At 34.4% G+C, this 13755-nt stretch overlaps 1 protein-coding gene and 1 long non-coding RNA gene across 3 annotated transcripts; both read right to left on the bottom strand.

The window, feature by feature from the left end:
• Positions 4457-9178, bottom strand: LOC109840490 (delta-1-pyrroline-5-carboxylate synthase-like). Its single transcript, XM_020409162.1, has 10 exons — positions 9154-9178; positions 9025-9084; positions 8848-8939; positions 8053-8136; positions 7901-7939; positions 6883-7044; positions 6136-6413; positions 5446-5570; positions 4881-5340; positions 4457-4787 (listed from the first exon to the last, which is right to left on the bottom strand). Exons 2-8 carry the CDS (start codon positions 9044-9046, stop codon positions 5516-5518), a joined length of 732 nt encoding a protein of 243 aa, XP_020264751.1. The 5' UTR covers positions 9047-9084; positions 9154-9178; the 3' UTR covers positions 4457-4787; positions 4881-5340; positions 5446-5515.
• Positions 9184-13296, bottom strand: LOC109840491. 2 transcript variants are annotated; one of them, XR_002246930.1, is made up of 7 exons: positions 12819-13296; positions 12119-12304; positions 11436-11620; positions 10356-10509; positions 10149-10266; positions 9433-10064; positions 9184-9347 (listed from the first exon to the last, which is right to left on the bottom strand). It is a non-coding gene; the product is annotated as an uncharacterized LOC109840491 (long non-coding RNA). The 2 variants fall into 2 exon arrangements; XR_002246931.1 differs by having other exon boundaries at positions 9433-9509; positions 12819-13283.

The raw sequence follows: 13755 nt of genomic DNA, 5'->3' as shown, positions 1-13755 counted from the left end.
CGCATCTTGAATCAGCCTAATCAGAGGTCGTACGAAAGAGTTATGACCAAAATACCGAAGATATCTCAAACTGACCCGCGCAGCGGCGGGTCGGATCAGTCCGACCCGCGCGGCGGCGGGTCGGATCAGTCCAACCCACGCCCACGTGGGTCGGATCAGTTCGTCTCGCGTCCAAAACTGCCTGTAACCTCCAAAACGCATTTTTAGACTGTTTCGATCGGTTTCTTCTGTTCTAGAGGTTCATAACTGCCTAGATATCATCCCCAAACGTGGTTAATCAGTTATTAACTGAAGATAATGCCAAATCACTCATTCTCATCCACAAACCCGCATCCGAAGCCCTATAAATATAAGCCTAGGGCCTCCTTTCAGCAGGCGGAGTTATTATCAAGATGTGGAGGTGCTGCCGGATTGAGGAGTCAAGGAGCACGATTTTCAGCGAAGGCAAATCAGATCTCGGTGAACTTCGGCATAAAGAAGAAGTTATTCGAAGGATCTGAACCCCGTCCGTCCTTCCCTTGAGATTAGGCTTGGTCTTAATCTCGAGAAGAGTTCTGATTTCGCTTGGTCGATCTCAGCGCTTCAAATCAAACACTACCTCGGTGAAGGCGAAGCTCTGCCGAATTTTCCATTAACCGGATCCAGATCGACGGTCGTCCACGGATAAACCCCGGCACAGGCAAAGATCCCACGCAAGCAGAAGACCGATAAACGATCTCTGCGTTTGTTTGATAAAGTTGTAAATTTTTTTTATTTTCATTGTGTAACGAGATCTTATAAAAAGATCAACTTTTTATTTTATTCGAGTTTATTGTAACGACTAAAGTTATAATAGATTCGATAGCAATGAAAACAACAACTTTTGACGCAAACAAACCTTACAATTAGTTCTATTAAACAAAAGTATTAAACATGAAAACCTTAATAAAAGAAGCCATAGTTACCTCAAATCATTTCTACTTCTTCATGTCTCTCTCATTAGGATTTGTATATTCTTGTCTAATATAGAGGCTTCCTATCTTCATGACTGCTTGAAGTACTTTGTGGAATTTCCGACTAATTGTTTCATTTAAACGATAAAAATCTGTTTTGCTTATTCTATTTTTTACATTATGAGCTAAAATATGCAAAAACATAGCGACAATTTCTTCAATTATGACATTTCTTGATGCTACTAATCCCCCTCTAGTACATAGAACATCACATAACCTCTTAAACGCTTGAAGATTCATCCTTTGTTGTTCAACACAGTTATTTGCATTACAAATAAGAGTACGAATCCAAGACTTTCTAAGGTATGTCCTTTCATCCTCTTCTTCGTGTGTTCTTAAACTCTCTTTCAACATATGCTTCGTATAGTACCAAGCACCAATGACAGCAACTATAAAACTGACCACTACCACAATAATTTTCTCATCATATCTCCTCTTAAATTCTTCCCTTGTACGTTTATGTTGGATCCTTGAATCCCTTCCATCATTTATTATTTTTAACCTATCACATTAAAAGTTGAACATGCAAGCAGATTACACATATATCCTGAATATATATTTAGCAGGATACAAATTTAATAGAGTCCTAAGAAAAAACCACTTAAGACATAGAAATGAGGAAATACAGCAGGATATTTAGCAAATTACATTTAACTTTCAAGTCTTTTCTGCTCCTCTATGCTATTCTTCTTTGCTCTGACATCTTTATCTAACAAACACAAACAACATGATATACAGTTTTGACTGGCTTTCATATAATGATGCTTATCGAATCATGAACAAGATATAGATAGCATAACATTTCTACTTTATATATACATTTCCACTTTATATATACCAAAACTTTAAAAACTAACCAGGAAGCATTCAGATGCATTTCTACGTAGCATATGTAACTGAAATAGTTTTACCCCTATGAGTCTGAACTGTGAGTCTTCTTATCAGTAACATTGGTTACCTTCCTTACTGAGGTAAAAAAAAAAATTTCTTTAATTGTTATTTTTCTGAACCAAAATGCTACATAACCAACAAAGCCTTTATAGACCAATCTTTTGAAGTCAGCTATTTTTCCGGACAAAAAATTTACGCAAGATATTTTGTACCAATTGATTATTAATAGCCTAGTAAAAGTTTTATGGACTCCTCGGATACACATTCAAAAATCTTACACCCTCTATAAAAAATATTAACTTTGCCCTGAAGGGTTTTTATTACAAATACAACCAAACTGTCATATGTGAATTATAGATTATCAAGTGCGAGTTCACAAAGAATTTTTCGAAAGAATGCTACATATAACAGGAACAAAAAGAATTTCAAAGTGGCCATCATAATCGAGCGCAAAATATGAGATGATCACTACTAATCGAGCAAAAAATCAATTCAGTCAACATTCCTAGTTCCATGAATAAAAATATCAGTTCCATCACCAGAAGAGGAAAAAAATCAACCTCTACTATCAAAAACTTCAAATAAACAACATCCCTAGTTCCATGAGGGCTTACATCATTCAGTTAATTCATATAAAATTACTCTCAGGATAGATTTTTAGAATTGATTTAACACCCAATTAATGATATACATGATCAAGACCAAGAAAGCTGAAGAAAATGAGGGATACCTACATCCTCAGAGCCTAAAGAAACATCCAAAAAAATTTAAAAATTAAAAAACAGCAAAAATTGAAGCCATACCTTGAATCCCAATCAGAAACTACAGAAGCTTGAGGAGAGCAACCGAAAGGGAGGAGGAAACAAGCTACAAAGAGAAAAGCCAAGTCAGAGTTCAACAAAAATTTGTTGCCACGACCTAGGGTTTCGATGAGTGATCATCTCATATTTTGCTTTGATCTAGGGTTTAAGCCACGAAGATCACGACCTAAACCCTAGATCAGATCTAGGGTTTCGATGGATTGGGGAGAGAGAGAGAGAGGAGAAAGAGGGAGAGAAACCCTAAATTAGAACTTGAGATAGATGTTACTTGCTGCGTTGAGAGAGAACTTGAGAGTCGAGATCGGGACTGAGAAATGAGAGAGAGGAGGAGTCAGGATCGGGGATCGGGGATCGGGAGTGAGAAATAAGAGAGAGGAGTGAGGATCGAGATTTGGTAAGTACCTAAGGGTAGGCTGTGATTTGAAATATCAGTATTTGGGCTTTCAAATTCTCATGTTTAAGATAATTTGATTTAAAATCTCAGCCCAATTTAAATCCAAACTAAAGATTTGGATTTGAAATACCCAGAATTTTAAATCTAAGGCCCAAATCCAAGTTCCCAAACACAACCTAAATTACTTTAGGTCCCTCAGTTCTAAGTTCTAACGATGTAACACTGGGTTTTGATAGAGCTTTTTAAGGAGGGGAGGGGGCGGGAGGGGAAGGTTTACAATGCTAACCCTCCTAGCATTGTGTTTGTTTATACTCTTTGGTACCGTTTGGCAAAGGGTTAAGTGAGGGGTTAATGAGATTTAATCCCTTCTTAACCCGCCAAACACAAAAAATCTATACGATGGTTAAAGTGAGTTAAACCTCCATAATTTACCAAACATAAAAAATATAGAAGGGTTAAGCTAACCTCTCTAGAGGGATTAAAATAAGTTAACCCCTCAAAATAAGGGGTTTACTAATACTCCTATTTAGAAGGATTAAGAGTTAACCCTTCTAATTATAAAAAAAATAGTTAAAATCATTGTTATTCCTAAACACTAAAACTGGTCACAAGGACTAAAATAAAACTTATTTAACTGGTTAATAATTTAGTCCTTCTTTTTAACCCAAACACTAAAACGTGGCCTTTAGTTAGTAAGGGGAGGGGATGGGAGGGATCGATGAAAATTAGAAAATTTAGCAACTTTCTCAACCTTCTAAAAGTAGACAGATTGAGAGGGGAGGGGAGAGATTTCAAGTGGAATTTTTTTTAAACTAGTTGGATTGCACGTGCAATGCACGTGGTAAATTTTTTTTTATTTGTTTACAATATATAATTTTATTTAATTAAAAATTTTATTATTAAGTTATGGAATGTAAACAATGTGTCAAACACATAGACATAATATAAACATTCAACATTTTAACAATGAAATTACATTTATTGATTGATTTGGAGATAGTACATTGGTTGCATCTATTACGTGATTAATCAATCAAATACAGTCACAAGGATATACCTAATAGTAATGTTTGATGATGTGGATGTAATTTCAATCTCATGGCATTCGAAGCTTGACTAAGCCTTTGCAATATGTAATATGTTAGTATATATATTCACGCATGAAAATTTCACATTCCCATATAAATTGCAAAACACTCATTAAACTTTGTATAATCAAACATTATTAATAAGGTCGATGAGCAACTTTCTAAGGGCATGGGATTTGAAATATAAACAACAGATGAATATTCCCGAGGATTATTTGAGAACAATCATCAGATAATCAAAGACTGTCAACACATCCAAACACAAATAGATGAACACCCTTGGCTTCAAATCTCGAAATACTATTGGATACTCAAAACATATGCAAACACAGAAAGCAAACGAAATCAACACATTCAAACTGTAGTATGTACACAATAAGTGAAAATTAACCCCTTCAAACGACCTTAAAACGAAACGCTTCAACTGAATTATCATCACACTAATATCATCATCAGCGGAATTATCATCACACTAATATCATCATCAGCAGAGCCTTGATTAGCAGAGTGATCAGCAAGCTTTTTACAAGCATAGAGTGGTGATGAACACTGGGGGTCTGTGCAGAAGGGTTGAGATATATGTACAGTCTCCTTTGCTAACCTATAAAGTTAAAGTAGGAACAATGTCATATCTCTGATCACTGCCTATATAGAGGATAACACAACAATGATATAAGTTAAACCTGAAACTCACCTTCCTTATCCCACAACCCATCACATGCGAGAATTAAAAACTTGAATTTGGGTTTAATTGGAAGGATTCCTGTTTGTGGGTCCGGTATGACAAATTGTTTCAAATGAGAGTCTTCAATTCCCCTAGAAACAAACGGCCTACAAAAATTACAAGTCCACAGAAATTTACTAAGCTTGACACAGGTTAACCCGAAAACATTCAGAATTTCAATTTTTAGAGGGTGTCATGAGGTTAATTTATCATCATCTGATAAAGTTTCTGCCTTCCTCCGACCAAATGAAAGCTACATCCATCTCCAGGCTTCAGCTTGTCCTTGCCATTTGTTCGTCATGTACAAGTAGGGTCTCCTCTATCGCCAAAAAAGGCCAATGCTCCAAATCTGACCCTTTGGGTCTCTAATCCTCACTTCCTTGTCTCCAACTGCAATGTCGCCTGATTTTCTAGACTTTGCTGGAATCAACTGGAGGGGTAAAATTCTATACATATAAATATCATGTATAATGTGTATAAGAATGAGATATATGTGAGTGAAACTGAGATGCAACATAGAGTGATAGAATCTTACAACATTAGAGAATTTTAGGTGATACTCCCTTATGAAGATCTCAAAATGTCCTTTGATGATGCTGGATCGCCTAGTCTTTGACATAGTTGAAAAATCCATAGGTACAACTTGCTCTTGTGGTTGATCTGTGACAGTATGCACCAATTACATTGGATTAATTGTCATTGAAGAAAGATGTTATTTGCATTTTAGTCCCTCACATCTTAAATAATTAAATATTAGTCCCTCAAAATTTTTACATTGCTCATAAGACCCTCAGTTTTATCCTTACCATCAGCTTGTTCCTAAGGGATCTTGCAGTTTGGTTCCTCTGTCGCCAAAATATCCCTAGGTTGTTTTCTTTTTAACATTGACGGGTTCAAGTTTACATCAGAAAATGATACATAACTCATATTGTAATTATATTTACTCTTTCCTCTTTTTTAACTTTTACAGAGTTAAACCCACCGAACGCATATGTCCTATTCAAACAAATTTTCTATTTCAATAAAGCATGCACATTAACATATAAACTCATCAAATTTAATAAAAAGTGACACTAAACCTACGGTGAAAATTATTGTTGATGTTTCAGTTTCTAAACTTCTAAAAAACCAAAACCAAAGGCACACAAACGTGTAACAAACAGTTCTGTTACCACAATCATTCACATTAGCAAAAAGACTTTTGTACGCATATAGCTAAAAGTACCTTGTAATCACAACAGGATTTTCTTTATCAGAAGAATGAACTTCTGCCTTTACTTTTGTGGTCATGCCACCTCTTCCCACCCTCGATTTGTCCCCGAAAGTAATCTCCTTCTGACGTTTTTCCTTAATGTATGTATGTATGATCCTCGAATGAGGTTCACCGGGCGGGCCACTATACAGGCCCTCAACATCACAAAGCAAGACGAGGAGATCAGCCTTCAACTCCAGATCCATTAGGGCTGCTAAGCTATCATTGTCCCAAAAGATACCAGAGGAATCCTGAAAATAAGACACACTTTAAGGTGAAGACAGATTTAAGAGGCTGGATGACTCAAAAACATGTTAAAAGCCAACAAGGGATCCTAACCATGATAGACAGGAGGAAGTTCAAGGGCCTATAGTTTACGGACCTTAGGGTATATTTTTAAGTTTCAATCTTATGTCTTGTCCTTTTGGTGTGATACGTCAAAGAAGAAACTGAAGCTTGAAAACTTAACTAATAAACCTAAATGAAATCATCAATAACTTATGTGGACTTTTTAGCCATTATCTTGAGTGATAGGACTATTATAAACAAATTTTGTTTGTAAGTTGCATAAGAGTTATTGACATTTCTAAAGAAAAAGAACATCAAGGAAGTATTATAAAAAACAAACCAAATGAGAAAAAGAATTCCTCATTGAAGGTCCATATGGAAATACACCTGTATAGCATTGTAAGGTATTATTGTTATTGAATGACAATGTACCTCATAATGAGCTCTTCGCGTGCTGATTGCATCATTTTCATTAAAAACATGAACGACTCTGAGATTCAACAAGGAATTGACAGTATCAATAAGCTGCATCCTGAATCCTGGATCTTTAAAATCACTATCAGTCACGACAAGTTGAGATGATGCCACGTCCAGCTGCATAGAAATTTCATTAATTAAGAATTTTAAAAAAATTATCATGATATAGATTGACATGCAGAGGATTAGAGAATAAATAAACAAATAATGACAAAAGGATATTATAAATTTTTGAAAAAACACCCTTAGGAGCATACCTGATTGAATAAGGCATCAGACCTGAATGTAAATTCACAAAAGGGGTAGAACAGGGCTAATTCATTGGAGCCCTTTTTAGTCACTGAAAACTCAGTGGAGAGGTAAGGCGTCCAGCAATAATTTAATCTTCAAGCGAAGCCGATGGAAAACAATCTGTTTACTTCCTTAATGTTCACTGTGCCGACTTTGAATGTTGCTGTTGCATTGGATGATGTAATTAAGGGTATTACTTAGCTAATCAAGATAAGGAGAGCTGTATGTCTTTTTGAGATATGACTTACTGGGCAAGTGTGAATGAAACAAACAAAATTACAGTCTGATTGCTAAACCCCTCGCAAGTTGGGTTTAAATAGGTGAAATAATAATAACAATAACTCAAATAGGATTGAACCCTTTTGAGTCAATTGAGCGGGCCCAAGTAGATTAACCTAGCCCTCTTCTTTTCCAACCCTAACAGAGAACATAATATAATCAGGAGTTCTTCGGGTAGTATATGAATTTCATATGCATACATTCTGATGCATTCTGAAACGATAATCCATAATATAATAGATAAATACTCTGAAAAGAGAAGTTAACTTATATTAAATACATCCTGTCTCGACAGTTTCTATATGATCATAATAACAAAGACATTCATAATCAATCATTAGTAAATCCTAGCAAATAAGATCAACTTGTAAATTCAATAATGACAAACAAGAGCCAGAAGCACCTGGTCATAAAGCGACCTCTTCTCTTCATCCTTTAGAACCTGCATAAAGCAAAAGAGCACAAGTATTGCTTATAAAGAAATAAGAATAATAGATTAAAACTTCACTATGACAAAGTGAATAACCTAAAAATAACACATCTTAAACAAGTTACCTCATAAGCACGTGACACTTCTTGGAATTTTCTTTCTGCTTTAGCATCATTTTTATTTTTATCAGGATGGAGCTTCTTTGCAAGCTGGAAAAGGACATCAAGGGAAAATAAGTACCAAAGAAGCTACATATAGGTTCCACCACGAGTAAGCAAAACTAATACATGCAAATTTAGCATACAATTCAAAAATAAAAAATTCTGAACCACTTTTCTAAGAATTATGCTTACAAGTCAATAAAGTTCTTGAGAAGGATGAACTGATATTTCACAGCCATGCAACTTGTTATCAAACATCCTCCACTGATCAGTGCCACATGGCTGATGAGCATGTAAGACAAGGCTATACAAAGGAAACTTCATGGCGAAACAACATATTGGAAATCATGGTCAGCACAAAGAATGTCTCTATGATTACCAAGGAAAACAAAGTCTACTAATACAACATGTTTTAATATAGGAATCTAACCCATAACAAAGACATTGTATGAGCCTAAAAGAAATGAGATCACCACCTGAGAAAATGTTAGCGATACAATAACAAATTTCCATTTTCCACTTGACATGTATATTTGACGCTTCATGAATCACGATTTAAGTTGTATAAGCATTGTGTAAACTTCGAAAATACACAATTTAGAGTGCAAATCAAACTATATGTATCAATCTATCTAAGGAGATGAATAAAAACAACATAAAACAGGTCAACAAAAAATGATAACTCAATTCTGCAGAAAATTATACATAAAAAGCAAAAATTAGCATGGGAGACCTACAGCAAAGGGACATGAAGCTTACTGCATAATAAGCTTTCTTAATTTCTAAAGCAGTTGCATTCTTACTCACTCCGAGTATATTATAATAGTCCCTTGCAAGCGCCGGCCTTGTTCCTAAAGTAATCAAAAAATAAGCATTAAGTAAAGAAAAATAAACTTTTAAAAAACATTAAATTTATTCAATAGAGACAAAACCTACCATGAAAATTCCTCTTATTCATATAAAAGATGCCACTTTGAACACAACTCGTCCATTTTCCTACACAGTTTACTCCTCATAAAATAAAACCCCAAAACCAATTAATTCATAATACAATCAAGAACGTACCTTTTCCCCAGTTGGAGTCTGAGGAAACCGTTTACCTCACTTCTAGTAGAGTTGTCCATCATAACAGATGGTCTTACAGTAGGTGTTTGAATAGGAAGAATTCGTAATATCATACAAGCTGGACGATCTTCTTTCGGTTTGAAACCTAGTAGTAGGCAATCTTCATTGATTATCCTTTTAAGAACACTGATAACCTGGCCATGTCATAAAACAGGAAAAAAATAAATTTGGACTACTTAAAGAAATAAATTAGAATAACAATTTTGCAAAATTAGCTACCTTCTCTGTAGAAAGCTATTGTTTCCTCTCAAAAGTTTCAGGAATCTGTGCTTGGTCATCAGATTTCTTGCAAAGGACTCATCAACAATAGTTTGTGTGCAGTATAGATAAGTAAAAAATAGTTGACATGAAAATTTAAAGTAATAAAGTGAACTATTATCTGAATATGTATTTAGATTAACACAATTGAATGTTAAATTTAAGCTAATAACTACAATAACAATCAAAGCATGCAATAGTTATCAGACAACTATATGAGCATATGTTTATAAATCATAATTTGTCCTAACAAATTAAATTCATCAGTTCATAATCTTAAAAGCATATGAAAAGTTCATTCGAAATCCTTCAACCAATTTGTAAATGTAATGAAAATTAAAAATTGTTCATGTTTAATTTTTGTGGGCTCTTGATCAAGACTTCTCCATCTTTATCTTCATTTTTGGTAAATTGAGAACTGAATCATCGTCATCAATGTTGATTGTGATGTCTTCTTGGAGTTGGATTTCTTGTGCTATTATCTTTCCTTGTGCACGTTCATCCTTTGAGTTCTCATCCAACTTTACAAGGAACTTGTATGTCTTTCCGATGTTGAGAACAAACTTTTAAAAGAATGAACTCTGATTATTTTTCTGTTTTAATGAGGAAAAAATTAAGATCTTATACATGAAACATATTGTTTTATATGTATAAAATATAATAAAGTAAGAAGTTACCTCTTTTATATCAGCCATGAATTTTTGAGGCTTGCATCCTATCAAAGTTTCTGCTGCATCAAAAAGTGTTACTCTTGCATTATCTGTCGCATCTTCAACTATGATTTTAACCGCATACCTACATTTTGTATTATCATTGTGCATCAGATGATATTTTTATATTTAATATTTATATTTTTCTTTCATGAGTAATTGATAGTACTTTACCTTGGTATACAATCTTCATTGTTTTTTTCCAATTTTGACATTTGTCATAAATAGGTTTTTCTACTTTTTTATTGCAGCCTTTGCAAGAGTAGTACCAAGCCTCATGCCTATTTAAGATATTAGTTATTTTTGCCGTAAAGCTGCCATATTGTGCCTGCAGAGTTGTAAAAATTTAGTTAGTTATAATTGTAGTTTACATATATTTAGTAAATAAAATAATAAATTATAAAATAATTGGAAAAAATAGTAAAAAATGATTTTTTAAAAAAATTAATGTAAAAGTAATAAGTGTAAATGTATTTGAAACATATTTAGGATAACTTATATATATTCAAAATATATGATTAGAAAATAAATATTTTTTAGGGAATATAATTTAAAAAAATTATGTTTACTTTATATCTTATCAATTTACAATGTCATATTGAATGATCAAGTCCAAGAGAGGAAAATGTGGAGAGCACGATGAATATGACATTGTAAGACAAGTCATACCAACCTTATTTTAACTTCCAAAATAAACAGACTCTTTAAGAACACAAATGTCTATACTCCTTTATACTCCTCTTCAGGTTTACACTCTACGATTCCATTTCACCGTATAATTTTACTGTAATGGCTCCAGTGTTCTGAATCAAAATTTTGTTGGCCAACAATTGTTCTTCTATCTTTTGACACGGACATATTTTGACATGGACATATGTCAGTTTCAGATGTAGTAGATGGCTACTACAAAAGGATTTTGGACTATTAAATCAACACAATTTATGGTTACCTGGAAAGAGTTTTGTATTTTCAAATCAAGACACTTATTTAAACATAATTGTAAAACATGTATTGGTTACCTGGAAAGAGTTTTGTATTTTCAAATCAAGACACTTATTTAAACATAATTGTAAAACATGTATTATTCATACGTTAAAAAGATGCAGTCTCAACATTGCAAAGGACAAATTTACATCCATACTCGGTGGTTAATATGACAATTGGAAAGCTTATAATGAAACAAGAAGGAAGCACAACTCAACAATGTTGGACTAAATAAATTTCAGAAAGAACCAAAGAATAATGCATCTTTACCATCAAAATTTTGAAGATGAATCCTTTTGTATTTTGAATGTGATCAAGCAATCTACCAGGGGCAGCTACTAAAACATTTACTCCCTTTGCAAGGTGCTCTGCTTCTCCTCTTCGGGCCGCACCACCAATCACATACCCAAGAGTCTGTGAATGGTATTTCAGAAGGTCCTTTGCACTCTATGTGTCTGCATAGCCAAGCATAAATAAGTAGTGTTCCAAGTTTAACTACTATAACACAAACCCCAAGTGGGGTTTGCAATTTCAATTGAGGATCTGAACTCGATTGTGAATGCCATGTCATCCAACAGAATGAATAGGGTTTCAATCTAAATTTGACATGTCCTTTTTAATTTCAAATGTAACAGGACAATAAACACTTCTTTAAAAGATAAACTAAACAAAAAATAAGTCTAAAGTCTAAATGTGAACCCTCTAGCTAGAGTTTTACTATTAGTACCCAAAAAAAATTACTCACCCATGTTTTTGAAGTTGTTTATTGCTTTCTTGGACAATGTCCTTAACTTAGAATTCAACCCAAGACTTTACAACTACACAGTCACAACTGTGTCTGTGTAGATGATGGAAATTGGCAAAGGGAACTACTTTCATCTTTAGAAGATTAAGAGCAATGCATAATAATAATTAGAGGATATATTTCAAATTTGAGTTCATAAGATACTTACTTGAATAGCAAGTTCTCTAGTTGGGCAAATGATGATGACTCCAGTTCCATTCCAATGAGTAAACTTGAGGTGGTGCAATAATTCCACTGCCGGTATCAAGAAAGCAAGAGTCTTTCCGGAACCCGTTTGTGCAGCTCCCATAACATCCTTGCCTTGCAGTAAATGCGGAATAGCTCTAGCTTGAATCTGCAAACATAAAGCACGAAACTAATTGTCTGAGCTTAAACAAACTTCTTAGTGATGAACTTAAAATCAACCAACAACCTAGACTAAAGAGAAGCCAAAAGGAAATCATAACAAAGACTATCCGAAATGTATATAATGCCAACTTTCATTTAAAGTACAGCCCTCACGACCATTACAGTTAAAACTTCAAATGCAGTAACAAAGAGATAATCTCAAAATCCTAGAGCCCACTCAACACTAACCAATTGTTTAACAAAGAGTTGGTTTTTTATGCAATAATCACAAAAGTGCATTACTTCCAACCCTAATTGTTTACAAAAAGGGCTAAACCTTCATGTTGTAATCGTAAAATGCATTAACTTGGGTACATTCAGCTAACTTGACCAAACTAAAAAAACTTCTCAAATAAAATACCAGTAAAGATTCAGACTTCAATCAATAATTACAAAACCCACAAACCCTAAACCATAATTAAGCCCTAAATCTACCGAAAAAGAAAGAAAAGTTATTTCACCCGCGTCATATTCTCAAATCCCATCTCCTTGATAGCCATCATCGTCTCCTTCGAGATGGGTAGTTTGGAAAAGGGCTTCGGTGTCATTATGCTCGACCCATTGTTAGATTTCGGAGCTTCTTTTTCCACCACTTCTTTTGCACTTTCATCCCCGGCTTCTTCATCAATCTCATCCGTAGTCTTCTTTACCTTCTTCTTCTTCTTCTTAGCTTTTGGAGCCTCTTCTTCTTCTCTTTCCTCAAAGTTTTCACTTTGGCCCCCAATTTCTTCATCGTTTACCGCTGCGACTTCTTCATCTTCCTCTTCTTCTGGATTTGGCCTGTTCTTTCACTTCTTCATCTTCCTTTTCTCGGATTGAGACATTCAAGGCGGAAACATTTTGTTTTTTTAGAGAGAAAGTCTGAAATGAATGGAGCCTGAAAGGAGGAGAATATAGGCGTAACCGATGAAAGGGTAAAGTGGTTTATGAATTCAGGATACGTTTGGTAACTAAATTTGGTGGAGGGCTATTTTGGGGAAGGTAAAGTTTTTTATGAACTCCCTCTTTTAAAGGGTGTATAAATAGATTTTCAATATTGCCCTATGTGAGAAAACCAAAATGTGTTTATTTATTAAAAGGGCATGCTTGTTAAGTAGCTCATCTTCCATTCTCATCACTTACTCTAAACAAACACATATTATGGTGTACCCTCCCATCTCCATGTTTTCCATCCAAGCACAAATGAATAAATTTCATCCTTTTTCTTTCCGCTCTCTCCATTTGAATTTAAGTCAATCACTCCCCTTCCCTTCCCTTCCCTCCTTTGTGTAAAAATCGACCGTAAAAAGTTGGAGGACGAAGTGGATATTTCAAGGATTAGAGGAACTAATTGTGGGACAACTTATAAAATTGAGGGAGTTAGCAATAATTTCAAATTTAAGGGAATAAATAGGAAAA

Source organism: Asparagus officinalis, chromosome 5 (genome assembly GCF_001876935.1).
Source record: "Asparagus officinalis chromosome 5, Aspof.V1, whole genome shotgun sequence".
In the NCBI taxonomy this organism is placed as follows: domain Eukaryota; kingdom Viridiplantae; phylum Streptophyta; class Magnoliopsida; order Asparagales; family Asparagaceae; genus Asparagus; species Asparagus officinalis.
This window is presented reverse-complemented; position numbering and strand designations above follow the sequence as displayed.